Raw genomic sequence first — 22,768 nt, forward strand, 5'->3', positions numbered from 1 at the left:
AATATATGTGGATGGCTGAAACGTAGTCATTCACTGAAACAGAAACACAAAGAGGCTTAAAAGTAGACAAGGAGCAGACAAATCCTGTTACCACGGACAGACCAGAGACCAAAAGACCGAATGCAACAGAAAACAGTTGCAGCAACAAGGTTTCTCCAAATCGGACTGAGGTTTCAAGCTGTGCCGTTCAGGCTTTTTAGAAGAAGGTTGGTCAGAAGTAGGCTTTCAAGGAGGACCTGCAGCCAAATAGACAGTCTACGACATGTAATCAAGGCCAGCTGACTCACCTGTGCACAAAAACACAACTGGGATGCAAATATATATATATATATGAGTCGATGATGAGTCGAACTTTAAAATGCTTGTTTGTAGCAGAAGATAGTTTTTTCATCAAAGGGCTGCACAGAAGTGTGGTCCAGTAATGGTGGTGGTTCCCTGTATGTCTGAGCTGCTTTTCTACAAACAGAGCTGGTGAGACAGTCAGGATTTACAGTGCAGATAGTGACGGTGCTGTTCCACTTGAGAGGCCCTGGTTTTACTCTGCAGCAGGGCAACAATCTCAAACACTCAACCAACGTCATTAAGTGCTGTCTGAAGCTTAAAGAGGAGCATAAAGCTGTGGAAGTCATAGCATGAGCTGCAAAAAACCCTCCTGATCTCAGCATGAAGTCTGAGATAAGAGACAGAAACATCCACAGAACATCTGTGGTTTGTTCTCCAACCTGCCTGCTGAGTCCCTTTAAAAACTATGCAGGGGTTAGGGTTAATGGATTAATGCAGTTTGGAAGACAAAACAAAATACTAATATTTACACCAGCAAAACAAATGACTGATTTGATTTATTACTAATTCACCTTCCATTGTTACATAAGAACAACTAAATTTCTATTTATATGGATTATCTTTCTTTACAGCATGTAGCGTTTCTTTATTTTAAGTCACACTTTCCTCACACACCCCTGAAACAAAGGTTAAAAGCATACAAATAACACTGCTTTTCATTGTGAATATGACATTCTCTAATTCTTCAGAGTATGGAAATAACTATTTTTATGCATGCCTTGTCTTTTTGAGGTTCTTTTAGTCTCTACTTCTAGCTGCAGTGACCAACACAAGCAGACAAGTTTATTTATTGTGTAATAAATTTGACACATTAACAAAATTATGCTCCTCTAGAATGAAGACTTGTCACCATCTGGTGGTAAAACATGCAGACACACTGAGCTCCATCCCATAAGGAGCATGTAAAACACATCAAGAGTTAATTCATGAAGTTTTGACATGACATAAACCATCTATTATTTGATTTTATATATGTATAATAACATTATTTGAATCACCGATGACACATTCCTTACTTTCAGCTACAATTGTGGCAATGGATAACCCAGATACAGTAATATATAAAATATTAAAGACAACCAACAACAAAAAACCCATGGATTGTTTTCTACCTTTATGTTTTGAGACTAAGATAAGATAAGGTAAGATAAGATAAGATAAGATAAGATAAGATAAGATAAGATAAGATAAGATAAGGTAAGATAAGATAAGATAAGATAAGATAAGATAAGATAAGATAAGATAAGATAAGATAAGATAAGATAAGATGTATAAACTGTATAAGAAGAGTAAAGAGAACCAAGATCAATAGAAATGTTAAAGGTGCTGTCAGTGGCTCATTAGTGTCACCATGGTAGCCACACATCTGAGTCTGTCACTCCCTCACAGCAAGTCTAATAAGAGTAAGACAGAAATGCAGAGTAGAGAATAAGCCTAAAAAAACCGCTACTGTGCAGAAAACTACAGGTTGTATTGAAAAAAGTCAAAGGCTTCTGGTCGTCACATGTTGTTGTTGTTGTTGTTGTTGTTTTGTTGCACGTCCACTGTGTTTTCTGTAAGAGATATCATCATAAAAACTTCCACCTTCAGTCTGAAGAGAAAACTCAGAGACAACGAAGTCAGCGGGAATTCGGATGTCGCTCTGTGCTCTGCGAGTAATTCATTAAAATCTGTCAAACTTAAACTGTGATTGTGTTAAAGACATTAAAAGGATCAAAATGCCACTTGGCTCTGACTGTCTGAGACCCATCTGAACTCTGAGTGCCTCAGCATCAACGCTCCGAAGACGGCTGGGTTTTCTCACGCCTTTCACCACAGTCTCATGGCTGAACGTGGATTTTTTTGTTGTTGTTGTTTTGCTAATTTTGTTTAGGTTCATGGCACACTATTGCCAATAAAGCATCACAGTCTGATGTTGTTTCATATGATTTTTTCCAAAGCTGCAGAAGGAGTGGCTACACAAAAAATAAAATTAAAACAAAAAAAAAACAGCTGAACACAAATTGAGGTGATTTAATGCTTACCCTTATTAGGATAATTCTTGATGGTACTCACATGTTAATTAGTTTAACGCCAAAAAATATGGCTTTATTAAGTAATGGCATTTCAATTGAATTATTCCCTTTAAAAGTACTTTTATACCACTAAATCCCCCTAAACTGTTCAAACTGAACAAAACAAACAAAGACACGAGTCGAAATGTTTCGGAACATTTATTCAACAACAGCAAATCAGATCAATGATCCACTTGTTTTTCTTCCAGACACACGATTACCATGCTACAACAGAAACGCTAAGGTTTATACTTCATATGGGCCAAGTGTATGTACAAGCAACCTTAACCATTAAACCATTCCTCTGTGCATTTAATGGTTACAATACAACACCATACCAGTTAAAATGGTCGGAAATCTTCAGTCGAAACATGACAGAATATGAAACAAATAAAAATCCAAAAGAAAGCGTTATAGAACCATTTCACTATAGTTACACTTTATACTATGTATTCTTTGTATGGAGTCATTTCCTGATCATTGATCCTTTATAAGTTTCTTTTTTAATTTTTTGTTTTTTTTCAACACACAGTGCATTCAACTTTTTAACATTTACAGTAGCATTTTTCAGAATCTCAATGAAAAAGCCATGACAGGAACATCTATCAAAGGTTACAGGAAACATCATACAGGGGCCACAGAGGTCAACATCCATACCATTATTAGCAGAGGGTGGGCTACGGGGGCTCACCGTTTGTAAACCATTTAAACATGTTATTAGTAGTAATGAACCTGCAAAAGTGGCAAAGATGCTCATGGAAATTTATGGCCAACAGGTGAGCGGCAATGTATGCAAACTGAGTGGCATGAAAGATCCTCAGAGCAGCCTATGGCACTGGCTCACAGATGATTTGACTGATGAGCGTCTTAAATCTACAGAGATTTTTTTTTAAAAAGAAGAAGTTCGATCTTGATAAATGATCACAGCATTGTAAATGATCAGACTCAATGAATTTCCGTTTAAAAACACCATGACGACAATAGTAATAACCGACAGAGAAAGAGAGAGAGATATATTTTTTTTGTCACATTTCATTAACTGAACCAGCTGCACTCTCAGCTGATGGAAATCTGCCTTTTAGCGACTCGTATCAGAGCCAGCTGGTTTACCTGGAGCTCCTTGGCTTTATGCAGCACGAACAACGAAAACATAAAAACAAAATGAGCTCAAAACAAAAGGCCTTCGAGTTTAAATTAGCTGCGATGCGTTGCCACCATTTTGAATCATAAAGGAAGAAAATAAGGAAGCCAGCAGCAGCTTTTCAGGATACCAAGACTTCAGACGCCTTTCCAAATAAAGAGAAAAAAAAAAGATTAAATGTCCCTGTTTTATGAGACATTTCTTCTTGTTTCTGCATCTAGAGTCAAGGTATATTTTGTGCTGCTAATACGACAAAACAACCATGAAATGCACCTAATCTACTGCTGGTTGGAACGTACCATATCTGATTTGTAACGGAGGACGTAAGAAATCAGATATGAACGGTTTTTTTTTAAATATTCAACAACCTGCTGCTCTAAAACAAAGCTAAAACATAAATGTCTATGAAAACCATGAAGCTCCACCCCTAAACAACCAGATGGCTCGGAAACACACACGTTCACACCAGAAACAAGCAAAAAAAACTCAGGTCAGATGACATCGAGCGCGGTTTCGACCCGAACCAGTATGGACTGAGCGTTAGAAGTGAAAAGTGCAAATGTGGATTATAAATCAGTACTTCAGAGTTTAATTCTGATGAAACAGACCACCTAAGCCCAAATGCGTGACTCCAACCAGCACCTCCCTGAAACCGTGGCTCTCCGCTCCTTCAACAGAAAACGTAAACTACCCCTCCTCCTTTTGCGATCTGGACTTATTTGCACGAACGTTATGGAAATAAAATGCTGCCGAGGCGTAAAAGAAAACGTGACGACTTCCAGTGTTTCCTACACAGTGCATGCTACACCATGACGCAAACGACGGGGGACAAGAGGAGGGAGGTTAGGCGACCTGTGTGGTTAAAGGCTAAGAAACGCGAAAGAAGAAATGAAAGGAAAACAACGGAGTTGTTTCGCTTCTCTTCTTTCTGGAAGGGGGGGACACGATCAGGGCGGGGTGCAGGGGATGTGGCTTCATCAGTTCCTTTTACAGGCCGTGCATGCTTGTCCCCCCCCTCTACATGGCTCTCTTTCTAATGTGGAAAAAATGAATTGCCTCTTTCTTTCATCTTGCTGAGGTGGAGCAGGGAAGCAGGCAGGACCCCCAGGTTGGGAATGACGGCGGGAGGGGAGGTGGGTTAGTTGAAGCCGGTGTCGGTGTGGTAGGAGTAGTGTCCGTCCGATGTTAGCTGGGTTGTCTCTGTTGCTGACGGCTGCAGCACTATGGGGTCGCCGCCAGCCTCTGCTTGGGAGACAGAAACCACATTTTAAGGCGCCGGTCACTGAGCGGCGGCCAACGAGGGAGACCCGAGCCGCTCGGCCTCACCTCTCTCGTCAGACTGGAGCTGAGCCTCCAGGTCCTCAGGGGACACGTAGAAGTCCTGCTCCGGGCTCTCCCGAGGCCGGGGTTTACACCGCCCGCAGCAGCAGTTACAGCAGCAGCACAGGCAGCAGCAGAAGTAGCATCCAGTGGCCAGGCCGCAGAATATGAACAGGGCCTGCGAGGAAACAGATTCAACAAAATAACGCCAATGAGCTCATGCTGAAAAAAGGAGCAGTAACGACACCAAATCCGACTCACTGTCGATTCTTACCTTTGCCCACCAGCTCGAAAGGACGAAGTAAGTGTTAACGTTCTCCTCTCCAAACTGCTCGGCCACATATAGCCCCAGAGAGCCGTACTTGTCGTAAATATTACGCTTTGTGGGGTCATTCAGGATGGCGTGCGCGTTGTTTATCTCTTTGAACTTATCCGCCGCCTCTGGATTGTCAGGATTCTTGTCAGGGTGAAACTTTAGCGCCAGTTTTCTGTTGAGGAGAAAAGGGAGACGGTGGCGCCCAAATAAAACAGACTACAATGACAGCAGAGGCGATAAATCATCTCTGCTTGGAAGTCACAGAGCTTACAGACTCTGTGGGAAGCCAGTTTATCATGTAAGACAGGCTCTTCGGAGCAGACAGATCGGAAATGTTGATTGTTGATTGGGATGAAGCCTGTCTGGATACCTGACGCGTTCCTTTTCAGTCAGAAGTGTGCATTAACAGATGTCGGCTTTAAAAATTCTGTGCAACTATTACATAACAAATAGGAGACACAGCAGGGATGTGGTTTATTTTACCTGCTGAGGGTCTCACCTGTAAGATCTCTTGATGTCGTCATTTGTGGCCACCTTGTCCACTCCCAGCACATGATAGAGAGACTCCCCTGCAGTGGACAGGGAGCGCTGTCTCTGGTGTTCACTCATGATAACGCACGTCCACGGGCTGGACACAGAAACAAGAACACCTAGAGAAAAAAAAGAGAAAGAAAAAAGGCAAGGGAAGCATGCTGGGGCTTTCGAAACCTCATTTATCAGATGAACCAGACTGAGGCCTGTGTGACTGCAGGCAACAGCGGATCCAGTGCTGCCTCTCCTAACAGAGCTCTGTGTAAAATATGCTAAATAACCGAGAACACTTGCACTAATCTGTTCTTTTTTTCATTGCTGTTTCTGGGAGGGTATGCCAGTGATTTCAACTGTTTTAGGAGATCACAGACAGCGTGGCCTCTTTGCGGGGTCACTGGCGCTTAGATGATGTTTTCAGTGAATTAAAATCTGGCATCCCTGCAGACAAACAGCCTACAGGGCAGAACAAATTAAAGCTAAATCTAAAAAAAAAAAATCAGGAAAAAAAAAAAGATTGAGCCATTCATTTCTAAGAACTAGCCTGCCTTCAAATGGGTGTCAGCTCGACACAGATGAACAGCCACTGGTCTATTTAAAGCCCTCCTCAGCTAAACTCCACATCTATTCAACCCAAATCGAGCAGATCTGAGAGGTGGCCGTCATTTCGCCCCTCCTGACGACGCGCATCCCGCTGCAAGCTGTCTGCGGGGAGGATTACAGCCTACAGGAGCATAATCTGAGCGAGCATCATCAGCTGCACTGCTACAGCGCGCAGCATCCATGTTGGGTCGCTTCCTGGCCTGTTCTCTTGATGCAAGGCAGGGATGGATCGTCAGCTTGGATTCCTTTTTTTTTCCTCCCCACCCTCTTCCTCCTCCTCCAAGGGCAAGAGGCAGCATCTACGGGGAGAAAATCTGAAAAAGCAGCGTGAGGCTCACCTTTCAGTCGGCTCTGTAGCGCTGCAAAACTACCGATCCCCGACGGGTTGTGATTTGAGACGGCTGCAGCGTGACTATGGCCGCATCTCGCACGTACCCGGACCCTCTCTGGCTCCCACTACACGACCATGGACAGCTGCAGCAGCCCCGCTGGCTCCGCCCACCTCATACCCCCACGGAGACCCGACGTGCGCGCCGCCGACGGACCAATGACGGAGAGGCGCGCGGCCGGGGCTCCAAGGAGCGCCGTGCAGAAATAGCTGATGAATGAAAACCAGTTTCACCTCCACAGAAAAGCAGGCTTTTACTGTTGTTAAATGTTGCCCTGCATTCACAGGGCATGACGCTTCGGTGGCATCAGCAATTAAACCATCGCTGTTTTGTTTTTTAACCGTTTTTCTATACTTTTATACAGTGTAGCTACTAAACAGAGGCTGGAAATGCACGCTTGTGTGTTTGTTTAAGACCAAGTTCACCCACCACCCTCTATGACTGCAATAAATTTCACCTACATGTTATCCCTGTAGTGTAAAGTTAATATAACTCACTCATAAGGTCAGTGATGGAAAAGGCTGTTCATGGCTGCTGCAGCCATGTTGAATCAGGTTAACTCCAAATGTTAACCACTTGTAGTTTTGCATCCAGTGGTTATTTCCTGAGAGTTTCATTAAAATCTATCCAGTGGATGGTGCACGGGCAATTACATTACAGCGCTCCGTAGATGGCGGCAGGCAATAAAACTAGAAAGATTTTGCCACCCCAGCAAAGTCGTCCGCCAAAGCTCACAAATCGAACGAGGAGGGCAGTAATCAGAGGAGCAGCCAAGAGGCCAGGGGTAACCCTGATGGAGCTGAGCAGCTCCTCCTCGCAGATGGGAGGATCTGAGCTGCACAGAGCTGGGCTTCATGGAAGAGTGGCAGCAAAAAAGACACTGCTTAAGAAAAATTAGATCATTTAGAATAAGAGACTTTCTAAACATGTGGATGAAGGGGCTGTGAACTAAAAATTAACCTTTAGGCCATCAAAGACAACACCACACCTGGCACAAACCTAACACCTCTGATCAGTCTGATCATCCCCACAGTGAAGCACGGTGGTGGTAGCTTCATGCTGTGGGGATGGTTTTCATCAGCATGGGCTCTGATGGATAATTATGTACACAAAGGTTTTCTTTTCGTTTTTTGTTTCTTTCCTTAGTTGTTGCACAAGAAAACTGTTTTCCTTTCAGTGTGGTTGTTACATTGTTGTTAAAAGACAAACTGAAGCACCGTAGTATTTTGTGTCAAACTTGTGAAACAACAAAACTTATTGGATCAAATAAAACAAAAACAAAAAAACAAGATTAAATATGTGAGAAAATCTTATGAACGTGCAGACTGGGTGCAAAAAAACAACCTGGTATGATAATAATAACATTCCTGCAACTTTGTTTTCATTTGGTCTCAATTGACTTTATATCCAAAACTAAAATCTAAAGAAGAACAACTGACATCAAATAGCAACAGAGTTTATTATTATTATTTGTTGTTTTATAGAAAACAGTCTCCCCTCCTTTTATTGCAAAAATTGCACACATTTTGTAACTGTCTTTAGCGTAAAATTAAACAAAACAAAACAAAACAAAATACTGAGAAAGTAAATGTGTTGAAATAAAAATAATCTAAATGTATTTTGAAGTGAAAACAAGTTATTTATTGTTTGAACAGGATGTCTCTTTTCCTAATTTATTGTGTCAAAAAATAACTTTTAACTTTTGACGTTTTAGGTGACATATTTTGAAGTTACATCTGTCAGTATTTACAATTATTTGTTATATATCATTTTACTGGATATATTTTAACGTTATTTTTGTCCTTTATCTATTATTGAGTATAAATGAGTATAAATCCAGTGGGCTGGAAAGGTGGACGGTCCTAGATTGTACAACTGAAATGTAATTTGTCTCAGAAAAAGTCAAAACAACAAAAAAGAGATTTTAAGTAGATGTGAATTAAGAAAAATAGGAACACAAAAAGGTGAGACGCAAAACATATGCACAAAAAAGGTACAAAACAATTTATGTGAGACCACAACAGATCATTAAGAATAAAAATAACTTAAAGAAAAGTTTGACACATAAACTGATCAGCATCCAAACATGAGCCACAAAACAACCACGATATTCAAACCTTTAAAACAAAAAAAGTTTGTCTGTAGCCGCTTTAGAATTGTTAAATGTGTATTTCATGTAATAAATTAGCTGTTAAAGTCAGATTTGTAAAGTTATCAAGTTGTCAGGTTTAAACGCGATTTTATCCTAAGTATAAATTATATTTTTTAAAGTTTTCTAAACATATTAATGAGTGTAATTGTAGCTCGCAGGCTCCGGCCGGTCCAAACTGAACAGAGCCTGTCTGTTCCTCAGCAACCGTGACGTCACAACCACAACCAATCAGGGACCTCGCACGTATGAACGCAGCTATCGCGAGATTACCGCGTTATCTCGGGTGGTTAGCTAGCGGCGAGCTGTTCGACTGTGTGCTTGCGGGTTACGGTTTGTTTTTTTTATTGATTCTAAAAGCGTCCAGAGGACTGCGTGTTTCTGATTTATTACTGATTTCTCCCGACTGCTGGAAAGGAAAAATCGGCGGCTCTTGAGTTTCACGGTAAATTGCTAAAACGCGCACAAACTGCTAACTATCCCTGGCTGCTGCTCAGGAGGAAATGGGTTTGTTTTGGATCCCACGGCGAATTTCCCAAATATTTTTAGGGACGCTTACATGCGTGGAAACGCTATTTAAGCCTCACAAATACCGTGTTCGTGAAAACACGTGTTTTTTGCAATGATATGCAATACCCCCGTGTGTGTTTATTTGTTAATATCTGCTTTAATAAGTTGTTGTGAGGTTGCTGCTCATGTAGGTGCGGAGTGTGGCCAAGCTGTGTCAGTCTTGCTCATGTTTTGCTGTGTCTCACTACATCTCAGGTCCCCCCCAATGATGAGTTATGCTGAAAAGCCAGAGGACATCACAAAAGAGGAGTGGATGGAAAAACTAAACAATGTTCATATACAGAGGGCAGACATGAATCGACTCATAATGAATTACCTGGTGACAGGTGAGTGGAGCTCGAGCACAGCGAAATGTTCAGGCTGCAGAATCAACTGGGTTCACCTGGTTTGCCTGTGTCTGTTTTACATGTTTGAAGAGGGCTTTAAAGAGGCAGCAGAAAAGTTTCGGATGGAGTCGGGGATCGAGCCGAGCGTGGACCTGGACTCTTTGGATGAGAGGATAAAGATCAGAGAGATGATCCTGAAGGGCCAGATACAGGAAGCTATTGCACTCATTAACAGCCTTCACCCCGAGCTGCTGGACACCAATCGATACTTGTATTTTCACCTGCAGGTATGGTTGCGCAGAGGGTTGTTTATCTTGTATGGACCTCACCAAGCACCTTGTAGTAGCTTATGTAAATCTTGACCAGGTGTGGCTTGAGTAGTGACATTCCTCTTCTTTGTTATTCTGTTTTTTTTAGCAACAACATTTGATCGAGTTAATCAGGCTAAGAGAGACTGAGTCGGCTCTCGAGTTCGCTCAGACACAACTCGCAGAGCAGGGGGAGGAGAGCCGAGAGTGTCTGACAGAGATGGAGCGAACGCTAGCCCTTCTGGCCTTCGACAACCCCGAGGATTCGCCCTTCGGAGACCTGTTGAACATGATGCAACGGCAAAAGGTGGGCTTGTCTTTGTCTGATTCCTAATCAGATGATTGGAATGAACCCATATTGCTTCTCATCACAGCAGAAATAAGGAGCGCACTCTCATATTTAGAGTTTAGTCAAATAAGATCAAACAGGTGTACGTGGACCAAACTGTAGATCAAACGAGGGACACGACGGCCCTGAGAACCAAATTCCCTGAAGTGTTTATATTTGTGCTGCCAATGCCTCCAGCTAGCTGGTTGGTTGTTGATGGCTGAGTTCAAATCATGTGGCTTTCCTCAAATAAGGTAGGAGTGTGTCCTAAAACAGTTACAGAATTAATAAAAAAGGATCCTGCAGACTGAAAGTCATTTATTATAACTGTATTTTCTCCAGTTTTTTGTAACACTACAAAACAAGAAGAAATATAACAGGTTTTATGTTTGAGGTGCAGTGCCTTGTGAAGCCTTACCAAAACGTTTCTAAGATATATTTGTTTTTGTTCTTTTTTTATATCAAAGAGTTCAAATAGACGTAGTATCTGCACCTCATAGTGGTATACTTCATTGATACTGAGCCTCCAATGGAATCTGAGCCAGTTTTCTGGGATCAGGTGGTTCTTTAGACGCCCCCACAGATAAGACCAGTCAGTCAAAAAAGAAACTGCCGGAGGTAATTATGCAGCTTTGTTCACAATGATGAAGTCAACAAAGCTCTGGAGAGTGATAAAGCACAGATTTACGATTCAAAAGCTAAGCACGGTGAGTCTCATAACAAATGAAAGATGTGAGAGGGCCTCAGATTTATTGCACGGATAGTAGGAAGGTTCCAGATATTCAGGATCAGATAGAAGTGTTCAGAAATTTTAACAAAGGAGAAATAAAGAAAACAGTAATTTCCTAGGATGTACCTCAGACTGACTCACCAGCACTCAAAGGAGGCACATTCCTGAGCTAATAAAGACATGTAATGTAACTGACTTTGTTTTGAGAGTTTTGTAGAAAAAGACAATACAGGACAGCACACCTCAGTTTGGTTTCCACTGTTTCCCTTTAAACATGAAACAAAACCCCCTGCTCATGTGTGATACAGATGATCAACACAGCCTCCTAACATTGAGTTGCTCCCCAAACACCTTTGAGTGGACTTCACTGATCCCACAGAGTCATTAGGAGGTCATAATAGACCTGTAGTTTGTGCAGTGGGTTCTCTGATTTGCTCAGCTTGGCTGGAAATGGGGGAACATTATGTTGCTGAGAAAGGACCCAGGAAAGGAGTAAACATGTCCCTTTAAAGAGTTGATGCTTTTCATGTCACCCATCAGTGGTTGTACCGCTATGGCTGTATGGGGTGTAGGGTGTTGTTGCAAGGTGGATTTTGTTTACTTATTTGGCATGTTTGGGGTTAGTTTCATAATCAATGTGTTTATTTCAGTTCTATAACGTCCATATGCCGTTGCACAGGTGTGGAGCGAGGTGAACCAGGCTGTGCTGGACTATGAAAACAGGGAGTCGACACCCAAACTGGCCAAGCTCCTGAAGTTGTTGCTGTGGGCTCAGAACGAGCTGGACCAGAAGAAGGTGAAATATCCTAAAATGACTGACCTCAGCACGGGGACCATCGAGGACCCCAAGTGAACAGACGAGAGCGCCCGCTTTCCTCTTGTCCCTAATTTATGATCAGTCAGTGACTGTGTGCAGACAGGCTACATATATGTATAAACATGCGCTCCTTTCTTTTTCATACTTCACTCACGAGAGGCTTAACTCATTGTGCAAATTGTATCTGCTGTATTTGAAGAAAGTGTTTAAGTTTAATTACAGATTCTGGATTTTTAAATAGATCTGGGCGACAAGAATCTTATTGCTGTTTTATATTTTTAAAGCCTATGCTACTAGTATTATTGTGATCACTTTTTTTCTTTGTGAGCAGAAGGTTTATTTTGTCTCAAAGGAAAGTCAACAGTGTAAATGAACTGTGTGTGTGTGTGTAATCTGTAATGAGGGGTTGTGAGTGGAGATAAATGCACTTACTTGCTGAAGGTGTTCACATTGAGCTAATGGATGGTTTAAAATCTAAATGTGACTTTTTTTTTTTTCAAACGATTGGAAAGCTCGACTTTATTACTGTATTATAGTTTATTTAAAGTTGTCTCTTTAAGAGTTTTATTTCACATCGATGTGAGGGCACTTTGCTTTCAAACGGTGAAATTGGAAGACGTCGCCAATGGACTCCCGTTTCGACGCGTTCGAAGGTGAAGCGAGTTCGGAGCAGGAAGGTTGAGACTCTCAGCCGGGGTCTCCTGGGAGCGCCGCGGAGCTCCCAGCATGCATCAGGTGACCACGTTAGGTTTGGCGTCGCAGTAATGTGCCAGGCCCCCCCGGCGATGGATGCAGGAGATAAACCCGGCTGAGCTTACGGCTCAAACCTGTATTCGAAATGACTCCAGACTGAATTTGTTTCCCTTTTTTGTTACGGCCTTAGTTTTTCTAATCCAAACTCCATGAAATTTAAATCCTTTTTTTCCCCACTCTTTCTGCATGTATGTTTCCTTTTTTCTCTCTCTCTCTCTCTAGTGAGAAGAAGGTACTTGTGTTTTTTTGTTTGTTTGTTTTCATTTTTTACTTTAATTGTGTTTATATATTTTAAAAAAAAAAGACTCAAACTTGCTGCTAGTTGTTCATTATGTTCCTTTGAGGCTGTATGCTCTTTCTAAGTGATCGGTTTTGACCCAAACGCTTCACATTCCCTTTCTGGGTCCACGTTTTTATCAGGATCGAATTTGAAATGACTAAAATAAACCAAACTTTTGTGAACCACAAGAAAAGTGTTTGAAGTCTTATTCTGATTTGTGAGCGCACGTGCGTCAGGAGCAAACGAGGTGTTTTGTTTTTTTCTCCTCCTCCTCCTCTCTCTCTCTCGCTCCTGAAACACACCTCTGTCCTTTTACGGAGCTGATATGCAAATACAGCGAGTCCTGTCAGGGATGATGACCCCGGGCAGCAGCAGCAGCGCTTCTGTCTGAACAAGTCGGGTCGGTTCTGCTGGTTTGCCGCGAGGACTATGAGGAACATCTGTGCGGAAGAGACGCGCAGAGGAGACGCCGGGGTTCTCTGAATGGCTGGGAAGCACGCGGCGGGACAGAACGGCGAGGTTCTGAACGGTTCCCCCGTGGACCCCAACCTCTACGGAGCCCATGGAGAGGAGCTGGAGAACCACAACCTGTGGCCCAGGTGAGGCTGGGGGGGAAGTCCGGCTCTGATGTCTGTGACGGTAAACGCTGCTTCTTTCTGAAACCCGCCGCCTTCCCGACAACTTTTTCACCCCAGTAAAGTTGAGCGGACTGGGCGCGAATTCGGCGCGTGAACGTCGGTCCGGGCGACGCAAAGGTTGCGAAACTAAAGTTTCCTGCCGGGAATCGCTTCAGCTGCTCTAATTAGATTCGCGTCAGCAGCTCGTCTCAGAACCGGTTTCCACGCCGAGTCGGACCCAGAACCCGGCGTTGCGTCCTGCTACCCGGAAACGGCGACCTGCCGCGGTGGGGCTGGGGAAACAGCGACCGGAGTAACCATGGCAACGGCCGTCCTCCTGTCAGGTCCGCCATCTTTCGAACCCCGTTGAGACGCGCGGGTTTTGACACAGGGGAGTAAAAAGGTCTGCACATCTCCAGGTAACAATCAGCCGTGCCTGACAAACACCAGAGAGCTCCGGGGAAATGCTCCTCGGCACAGGCGGAGCTACAGATTTATTCTGGGGGTTTCAAAGAGGGGGCCCGGGGTTTCTCCGGGGGGGGACAACTTTTATTACCTCAGGGAAAGTTGACTTTTAGACTTCTTTTAGACTTTATATTTGTCTTTGCACGTGAATCACACACATTAAATACGGCAGCACTTAACACACAGTGGGGAATGTGATTTTTAGCGTAATTTAAAGACTTTGAATCTTTGTTCTAAAACATTCGAGATCAAATGTAGTAAAGGATCAAGAGGTACACAGTGTGTAGTTAAGCATACGCAACAATAAGAGGAAGACTGTCCAAAAATTTAGCTTCTCCTGAAACTCCTCAGGACAAACTTCTGGGTGTAATTATAGAGGTATGTTTTTGTTATTTTTAGCACTCTATGATGAAATGAATCAGAATCTTGAACGCTTGCTTTTATAAAAGCCTTCCAGTTTGCAAAACTCCTGCCAATTTATCTTTATAACAAGAGAAAATTAAAGTTGGAGCCTATGAGTCCATTTAGAATGTAATACAAAGAGTTCCCTATTAGGTCTATTACTTTTACGTTTCTTTCTTTTTTGCCACCTAATATGTTGTTTGCATATCTCTTGTATAATGTAATAAATGTCCTTTTTTATCTCCTCTTTGGGAGCATAGTTGGCACATGTTCACGTCTCAAGCCCAGGGCTTTAAAAACTTGTGGCCTGCAGCAGTAATTTGACCATTGTTCGAAACATCAACACTGAAAATGTACAGTGTCTGGTGTGCTTTCCAAACGTGCTGCCAAAAGTCACAATTACTCACAGAACAGCAACAATTAGGTCAAAAAACAAATGTTGACCTAATCTTTGGTGAGATCTCATTTAAACTAACACCAAGAAACGTCTGATAAAATCATCATTCTGTCATCTAAAAGTTTAATATTAAACTTAAGACCCTGTATTTTATTTTTTTATAAGTGGTTGAAATCACCTTGTCTCCTGAATCAGATTACAGTCAAATTAAAAACTAAATAAATTCTCCCCATCATCTTTTATGCCTTTATTACTTTTCTAAAAATCCTGGTTTAAAGCTGTCTTATTTGTTTTACTCTTTGTTTTTAACTTAAGCCGTTCTTTTCTTTAAAAAATAACATTTTCTATACATTCGATTTGCCATGAAATGAAAAGCAGATGAAGTTGTTGTTTTTATCTTTGCCTAATAGCCTCAGCGTTAAAGTCAGATAGGTTAACGCCTTCCTGCTTGACTGAGACATAAAATCCACTCGCTCAGTTTGTCCGGTCTCATCTTGACAAAATTCAAATTTGTCTGGTACTTTAGGGAATGATCCACATTTTATGCAAAAGCTCTCCATGCCAGCAGGATGCAAATGGATGACACATGTCAATAAGCAGATGCTTTTTGCAGATCCCTGGCTCGAAAATGGATCCTGATGCTGTTTATGGGCACCTGCCTCCTCTACTGCGCCCGGATGACCATGCCCGTCTGCACCGTTTCGATGGCCGCCTCCTTCCACTGGAGTAAAATCGACTCTGGCCTGGTCCTGGGCGGATTCTTCTGGGGCTACTGTTTCACTCAGATCCTGGGAGGACATGCCAGTGACAAGTGAGTGGCTCATCCACTGCAGCAGCACGCGTGGCTTCACTTCGACAATGAGCCGGTTATCGTCACGGCCTGTTTATTCTCAGGATTAGGTTTAGAGTTTCAGGATTTCCTCCTGGTAATATTTGTTGCTTCTTAGACTGGGAGGGGAGCGAGTCCTGTTCATCTCTGCAGCTTCGTGGGGTCTGATCACAGCCGGTACTCCTCTCCTGGCTCATCTGGGCTCCCACACCCTCGCTCTCATGACGGCGGCCAGAGTCCTGATGGGAGTTCTCCAGGGTCAGTGCCGCTTTACCGACTGCAAATTTTAAAAAGCACTTACAAAAAACAATTGTTTAATATAAAATACTATTGAATTTAGCAAAATCTAAGTTCTTGAAGGTGAAGTTTTCTTTTGAAGGAGTGCTCTTTAAAAAGATTATGAACAATGAACATCTTACCTGTTGCAGACAGCTGGTTGAATGACTTCAGTTTGGAGAAAAAGAGTTTATTTCTAAGCTGACTGATGAGCTAACAGCTACCATTTACACTCTCATCAATTTCACAATATACTGTTATTCCAGCAGAATTATTACAGCATTGAAAATAATCACAAATTTTTTTGTAAAAGAGAAAATGACAGCAGAGGAGAGGTTTGTAAATAACAGTCACACTAACCACTATAAAACATTTCAAAACTGAGCTGTTTTAAGACAGCAGGAATCCAGTTTGGTCTTGCCTTGCTAAGACTAGCTGTTAGCTCATCAATCTGGTCAGAAATAAACTCTATTTCCCTAAACCGAGGTTGTTCAAACGGCTATCTATGACAGGTAAGATAATTGCTCATAACCAGCCCACATTTAAAAAAAAATCTTAACCATTACTTTAAAGCTCGCTGTGGTTTGAGGTTCTGACACCTTTCCCCAGTCTTCACCCACCTTTGCTGCGACTGAACTGTTGGAGCTCATGAAGTCTTGTCGTGTCTTGCAGGTGTCTTCTTCCCATCTTTGGCCAGCCTGTGCTCACAGCGTGTCGTGGAAGGGGAGAGAGGCTTTTTAATGAGCACCATGCACAGCGGCAGTCATCTTGGGTAGCCTGTGCACACACACACACGTATACACCACCTCACCTATAAGCGCACACTTCTCACTGAGGGCACCTTTTGTTTTCCCGCCCTGTGTGTCTTTCAGAACTCTGTTAGCAGGTGGAATGGGCTCCCTGATACTGGACAGGCACGGCTGGGAGAGCATGTTCTACTGTACTGGACTCCTGTCTGGACTCTGGGCGATCGCAGTCTGGCACTATTTTTTAAAAGGTATTCCGTCACACTTCTCTCAATGACTGCTTGATGTCCAAAATGTTTGCATAAGTTAAAAGGTGACTAACGATACAAGTGTAAGACAGTCTTATCAATTTATTTTTATACTGTTGTCTAATCTTTTACATGTCAGTTGACAGCAGGATCTGTATGTGCGCACATACTGAACATTAAGACTGCTGACAGAGAAACTTACAGATTAGATAAACACAAGGCTCTGTTGACATAAGAATATATCAAATTAGTTACAAATGTGAATTTATTTCATATAGAACCTTTAAAACAGCAAGGTTGACCGAAGTGCTTTACAAGCTGGTCAAAAACAATAACATCACACATAAAAACCAACAAGTACAATAAAATAGGCTGAAAACAAACAAAACACCACAACCTAAAAGGTCTGATGGATCTGAACTAGAATTAAAAGTCAGCATAAAACAAAGTGAGTTTTCAGGCAGGATTTAAAAGAGACAGTCTGTAGTAGGAAAGTGTTTTAATTTGGTTTCTGTGGCACTAAGAGCGTCTGGTTGGAGGATCTCGGTGCTCTTTTGGGGTTCTAAAAGTCACACACTGAGTACATAAGGACAACAAGCTCAAGACTAACTGGAAGATGATCTACAAACATATTTCTTTGGCAAAAGAAGTTGTTTACATGGGAGATCATGTTATCACTCATATCTCTGTGTGCGTTTGTTAAATTCTGTCTGTTAGCAAATCTCCTAAACCACCAGACGGATTTGATCAAAAATCACTGGGTTTTAATCTACAACTGGTTAACTTTTGGAGTCAAGATGGCTGCCACAGCTTGTCAGCTGTAACAGACAAATAAATGACTCTAACTCAGTCAGTTTGACAGATATTGTAATTGATATTGTGGTGGCAGCTGAGAGTCATTTCCAACACACAGTCCGAGCGCTAACAGATCACATGAGAGTGATGTGTCAGACTTTGTCATGTAAGGTGGTGGGCTACATGCATCCCTTCAAGGAATGCTAGTATGCAGTTTTTGTGTTTTTCAGATTTATCATGAGGTAATAGTTTTAGACAAGCCACAAGAAAAGGCAACAAAACAGGAAAAACAAAGATTTTAAATGTTGTTTCTTTGTTGTTGTTTTTACTTAATAGGTGTTAGGAGTTTTGCAAAATGTGCCAAATGTCAACCTTCTTTTTGGTGTGTTTTATGTTAAAAATGGTTATATTTAGGTTATGTAATTGTATCCCACCCCTCATGGCTGCTGTTTTGTATTTGACAGCAGTTTAATGTGTGGTTTTTTTTAGGTGATGTGTTTCTCAAGCAGACAGGAAAAAAGCACAATTTACAGCCGAGCTTCATAAGAAGACACTGGCTGGAGCTTTTTAAAAAGCCTCCTGTTTGGTAAACCTAATAAATTCTCATCTTTGTCTTTATTTTGTTAATTGTGAGCGTATATTTGCCTGACTTCATCACTGTTATAATTTCTCTTCAGGGCCATGGTGTTTGCTCATATGTGCCACTGCAGCACATCCTACACGCTGTTATCATGGCTGCCAACATACTTTAAAGAATCATTTCCTCAGGCCACGGTACTTTCACTCTGTGCTGCTGTTTAGACAGGACACTTGATTCACTGTATTGTAGAGGTGACTCATGGTTTATGAAATCCTTTAGGCTGCTGTAGTATTTAAAGCTTTAAAACAAACTTGTTTTGTCTCTGAATTGTTCTGTACCTGTTCCTCCAGTCGTGGGTGTATAATGTTGTTCCGTGGCTTACTGCGATTCCATCAGCTCTTGGAGGAGGAGTTGTGTCCGATTTCCTCATTACTAGAGGTATAAAAAGGTTTATAATTCCTTGAGTTTTTTTTAAAGAATTCAAACTTATACTTTACTATTATGATTTATTCTTTTTCCCTGTAGGATACAGTGTATCATCTGTGAGAAAGATAATGCAAGTAAGTGCAAATACTTCACTGTCGTGTGTCCGTATCCAATAAAGTTTAAAATGCTGAAATTTTGTTTTCTGTTTTTAAATATGTCACTACAGACCTTAAAGCTTTCCCAGTTTGTGAAGTGACAAAGTCCAGTTCTAGCCTCTTTTTAAAAAAACAGTGCACTTGTGTGTGTCAAACCTGACCCTCTCCTGTCCACGACTGCGTCCTGAGATCCTGGTCCATGAACACCACAAACAGGATCGGAGACGAGGGACAGCGCAGACGAAGTCCAACTTGCACTGAGAACAAACTTTGTGCCAAGATTGCGGACAGAGCTCCTGCTTTGGTCTGGATAGTCCTTAGAAGAGACCCCGGCACCCCATACTCCCGCGACACCCCACGCAGAGAGCCTGTGGGAGCACAGTCATAAGACTTATCCAGATCTACAAAACACTCAAACTGAAGAGCCAAACTTCCATGACCAGGACAAAAGCCACTCTGCTCCTCCTAAATCTGAGGTTCAGCAATCACTCAGAGCCATTCTTCCCTTTCCTCCATACAACATTAAAGAGACATGTTAACCATCACAACCCCACAACATCCTTCAGCATCTCAGGACGAATCTTGGCCACCCCTGGCACCCTTGACCATTTCAGTGACCTCTGTCATGGCAATGGACTCGCCTTTCCATGAGTCCTCAGACTCTGCCACCTCAAATGTGGACATGGTGACCAGATGGAGGAGATTGTCAAAAAGTTTCTTCCACCATCTCACAGTATCTGCAGTCTGGATTAGCAGTTCTTCACCCAAACCAAGCATAGCCTGGGATGGGGCCTGCTTTCCTTTTCTGAGTGTTGAAGGGTTTGCCAAAACCTCCTTGAAGCCAACCAGAAGTCTTTCTCCATAGGTTCATTGAATTCCTGCTGCATCTGCAATGGAGACCTTGAACATTGCCCATTCAGATTCTTTACACTCAACCCTGGGACGTACAAAAAGATCTGGCGCTGTGAGTTGAGGATCCCATGGACAGAGGTCTCTGCCAGATGTCCCCAGCTCACCATCGCTATTTGTCTCGGTTTATCAAGTCTGACCAGCGGCCTCCTGCTGCTCCTCTCTTCATCCGAGTGTCCAAGACATAGAGGCGCAGGTCTGATGAGATGGTTAAAAAATTGATCATTGACCTTTGGCCCAAGGTGGCCTGGTACCAAGTACACTTATAAACCACCTTGTACTCAAACATGGTGTTTGTTATGGACAGCCCATGCCTCGCACAGAAATAATAAAACACTGCCTGGGTTCAGATCAGTGGGGCACACCTCTCCAGGTAACTCTGTCATTGCCGATTTGAGCATTAAATTCCCTCAGGAGAAAAACAGATTCCCCAGATGACGCTCCTTCTAGGACACTATCAGGAGACTCTTAGAAGCCCAGGTAATTTAAACTGATGTTCAGTCCAAAAGCACAAACAACAGTCAGAAGTTCCCTCTTGCAGTTCGTACCCACTGAGAGGCAACTTTCCCATTCAACGCCGAGGCTTGTGAGTATTCCCACACCTGCCTGATACCTGTCTTCCTCCTGAGTAGAAGACAGTCCAGCCCCTCTCCAGGAGCTGGGTTCCAGAGCCAAACTGTGTGGAGGTGAGCCCAGCTATATCTAGTAGGTGTCCCTCACCTTCACCCTCACCCTCACCCCCAAGCTCCGGCTCCTTTGCTGCCAGTTTGTGTTACCAGGAATCAGCACCCCTCAGATCCCGCCCTTGCCTGCAACCTAGCTTGCATTGCCCCCGCCTTTGACAACAGTTTTCCTGAGGGGAGACTGTTGTCGAGGCTCGACCACCAGGCACCACCCCTAGTTCCAAGATGGTGCCCCAGTTACCCTAATCTGGACGATCAGTCCTCTTGGTCTTCAAATCATAGTTCATAAACTCATACTTTTAAAAAGCATGGATATGTGTCTATACTGATCATTTTGCAACAAAATTTTTGCTTTTTAAACACCTTTAATATGTCCCTCCTGCTCCTCCTCAACAGTTTTTTGCCATGGGATTTTCCAGTATGTTTATTTTGCTGCTGTCTGGAGCTGTCACGTTTCCCTCTGCTGTGATCTTCATTTCTGCTGCTGTTGGTTTGTCCACCTTCACCAGTGGGTATGTTCAACCTTCAGTCTTAATTAAAGGGCCACATTTTGCCCTGTTGTCACCCTGTATGATGTGGGTTACAAGCCTGGACAGTCTGTTTATGTACTATATGTCTTACAACACCGCTGCTTTTTCAGCACAACAGGGAAAAAAATAGAGTAAAATCAAAAGCAGCTGGGGTATGAATGGACCTAAATTCCTTGGTTGAAAATAAATAGCCAGTATCAAAATAGAAGAAATAAGTTTATCTAAGTCCTGTCACATTTTTGTTCAGTAAATGATTGATTTGAGTTTTGAACCGTGCTTCAGACTTGGCCTTTGTTCGTGTGTTTCAGTGGCGTGTCTGTGAACGTACAAGATCTCACGCCATCATGTGCGGGTGCTCTCTACGGTGAGCTTCCTGCAGCCTTTATGTCAGCTCTCTTTGCTCGGATGTCTCCTTCATTTTGTTGTGGCATTTATCAAATTTCTCCCTCCTTTCTGCACCAGGTTTTATGAACATGATGGGTGCTTTAATGGGTAGGTCACCAACGTGAACGTGTTAAAGTGTTAAAATGACAGTTCTGGTTTCTAATGTGCTGCTGTGCTTTGAACAGGGCTGGTTCTGGTGTCGTTTTCCGGCTACCTGATCGAGGTCACCTCTTCGTGGGCCACGGTCTTCTCCCTCATCACTTTAGTAAACGCCATTGGTCTGGGGTTCTTCCTGGCCTTTGGAGATGCTCAACGTGTCGACCAGGAGGATAACAGCCGAGTTATAGTGGTTTGACCTGGACTGGGCATAAACTTTAGCTCATTTGTATAGTATATAAATAGCTAAATTAATATATAGATATATATATTACTTTTTTGCAATAAAGGCTGTAAATAATATGTGCTGCACGGCACATTGTATAACACTCATTTGCCAAAAGGATGTTAAAACTATGAAGATTTACTGTTAAATGATCATTTTGCACAAATAAACTACTTTTGTAACAATGTGTGTGAACGGTGGAGCTTAAAATATTTTACAAAACAAACAAAAAAACCCAGTCCAATCGGGGGAAAAAAGGGAAAACCGAGAGAAACTAATGGAAAAGCATAAAAACATACAAATAATATGAAACATAAGCTCAGTTTCTGCTTGTCATTAGGGGTTCTTTAGCTAGTTGGAGATCTTGTTTAAGATTTAAGACAAACGTTTAACCGAATTTTATTTAAAAATTATGTATTTAGGATCAAGGAGTGAATTATGAAAGAATAATTCAAGTAAACTTCATGAGCAAAAGGCGATTAAATGGATGTTCAGATACCAAAATATGACTTAATACTGTGTGTAAACATGAGAAAAGCAAAATAGGGGGAGATTCTATCACAAAGGAGCTTTAAGTTCTTTTATTTAACTTAATTAAAACCCCATTGAGACCAAGATCCCATTTGCAAGGAGGATTTAAGCAAAAGGTCTAGTTTAGTGGCCACATTATCTCTGTCACCACAATGGTGGTGGAGAGCTGTCACACCAGCCCCTCTCAAAGGGAATCAGGAAAAAAAAAACGTGATGTGACTCTGTTTGAGCCCGGAGCAGGAAGTCCAGGACGCTGAGCTTCGTTCCGGCCTGGAGAAGGATCTGATGGATGTGAGCAGTCAAAGTAACGTTAGTATCATGATTTACAGAAAACATGTAAAACACAAAGGAAAATAAAAGTTAAGCATTTAACTTCTAACACAGCAAAGATTTATAAGTCACCTCGACGTTCCTTTTTGTGTTTTTCTGCCTCATATTTAGCAGATAGAGCTGGAGGCT

General features: G+C 42.3%; 3 protein-coding genes across 4 annotated transcripts; 2 read left to right on the forward strand and 1 right to left on the reverse strand.

The window, feature by feature from the left end:
• Window positions 1–2,536: 2,536 nt before the first annotated feature.
• Window positions 2,537–6,805, reverse strand: dnajc5aa (DnaJ (Hsp40) homolog, subfamily C, member 5aa). 2 transcript variants are annotated; one of them, XM_017409760.3, is made up of 5 exons: window positions 6,643–6,805; window positions 5,673–5,823; window positions 5,132–5,345; window positions 4,864–5,035; window positions 2,537–4,782 (listed from the first exon to the last, which is right to left on the reverse strand). In XM_017409760.3, the coding sequence occupies exons 2-5, from the start codon at window positions 5,780–5,782 to the stop codon at window positions 4,676–4,678; spliced, it is 603 nt and encodes a 200-aa protein (XP_017265249.1). In that variant the 5' UTR covers window positions 5,783–5,823; window positions 6,643–6,805; the 3' UTR covers window positions 2,537–4,675. The 2 variants fall into 2 exon arrangements, with proteins under 2 accessions (XP_017265249.1, XP_017265250.1); XM_017409761.3 differs by having other exon boundaries at window positions 2,537–4,779; window positions 6,643–6,802.
• Window positions 6,806–9,111: 2,306 nt separating this feature from the next.
• LOC108231957 (glucose-induced degradation protein 8-B homolog) lies at window positions 9,112–13,142 on the forward strand. Its single transcript, XM_017409401.3, has 5 exons — window positions 9,112–9,287; window positions 9,608–9,738; window positions 9,829–10,025; window positions 10,156–10,353; window positions 11,784–13,142. The coding sequence occupies exons 2-5, from the start codon at window positions 9,618–9,620 to the stop codon at window positions 11,955–11,957; spliced, it is 690 nt and encodes a 229-aa protein (XP_017264890.1). The 5' UTR covers window positions 9,112–9,287; window positions 9,608–9,617; the 3' UTR covers window positions 11,958–13,142.
• A 167-nt stretch (window positions 13,143–13,309) lies between these two features.
• On the forward strand, window positions 13,310–21,960 carry LOC108231975 (solute carrier family 17 member 9). Its single transcript, XM_017409425.3, has 13 exons — window positions 13,310–13,553; window positions 15,449–15,646; window positions 15,783–15,922; window positions 16,613–16,712; window positions 16,813–16,937; window positions 18,219–18,315; window positions 18,407–18,503; window positions 18,660–18,747; window positions 18,835–18,869; window positions 20,879–20,994; window positions 21,321–21,376; window positions 21,475–21,504; window positions 21,582–21,960. The coding sequence occupies exons 1-13, from the start codon at window positions 13,438–13,440 to the stop codon at window positions 21,749–21,751; spliced, it is 1,368 nt and encodes a 455-aa protein (XP_017264914.1). The 5' UTR covers window positions 13,310–13,437; the 3' UTR covers window positions 21,752–21,960.
• Window positions 21,961–22,768: the final 808 nt, after the last annotated feature.

The sequence above is a fragment of the Kryptolebias marmoratus genome, linkage group LG8 (genome assembly GCF_001649575.2).
Source record: "Kryptolebias marmoratus isolate JLee-2015 linkage group LG8, ASM164957v2, whole genome shotgun sequence".
Classification (NCBI taxonomy): domain Eukaryota; kingdom Metazoa; phylum Chordata; class Actinopteri; order Cyprinodontiformes; family Rivulidae; genus Kryptolebias; species Kryptolebias marmoratus.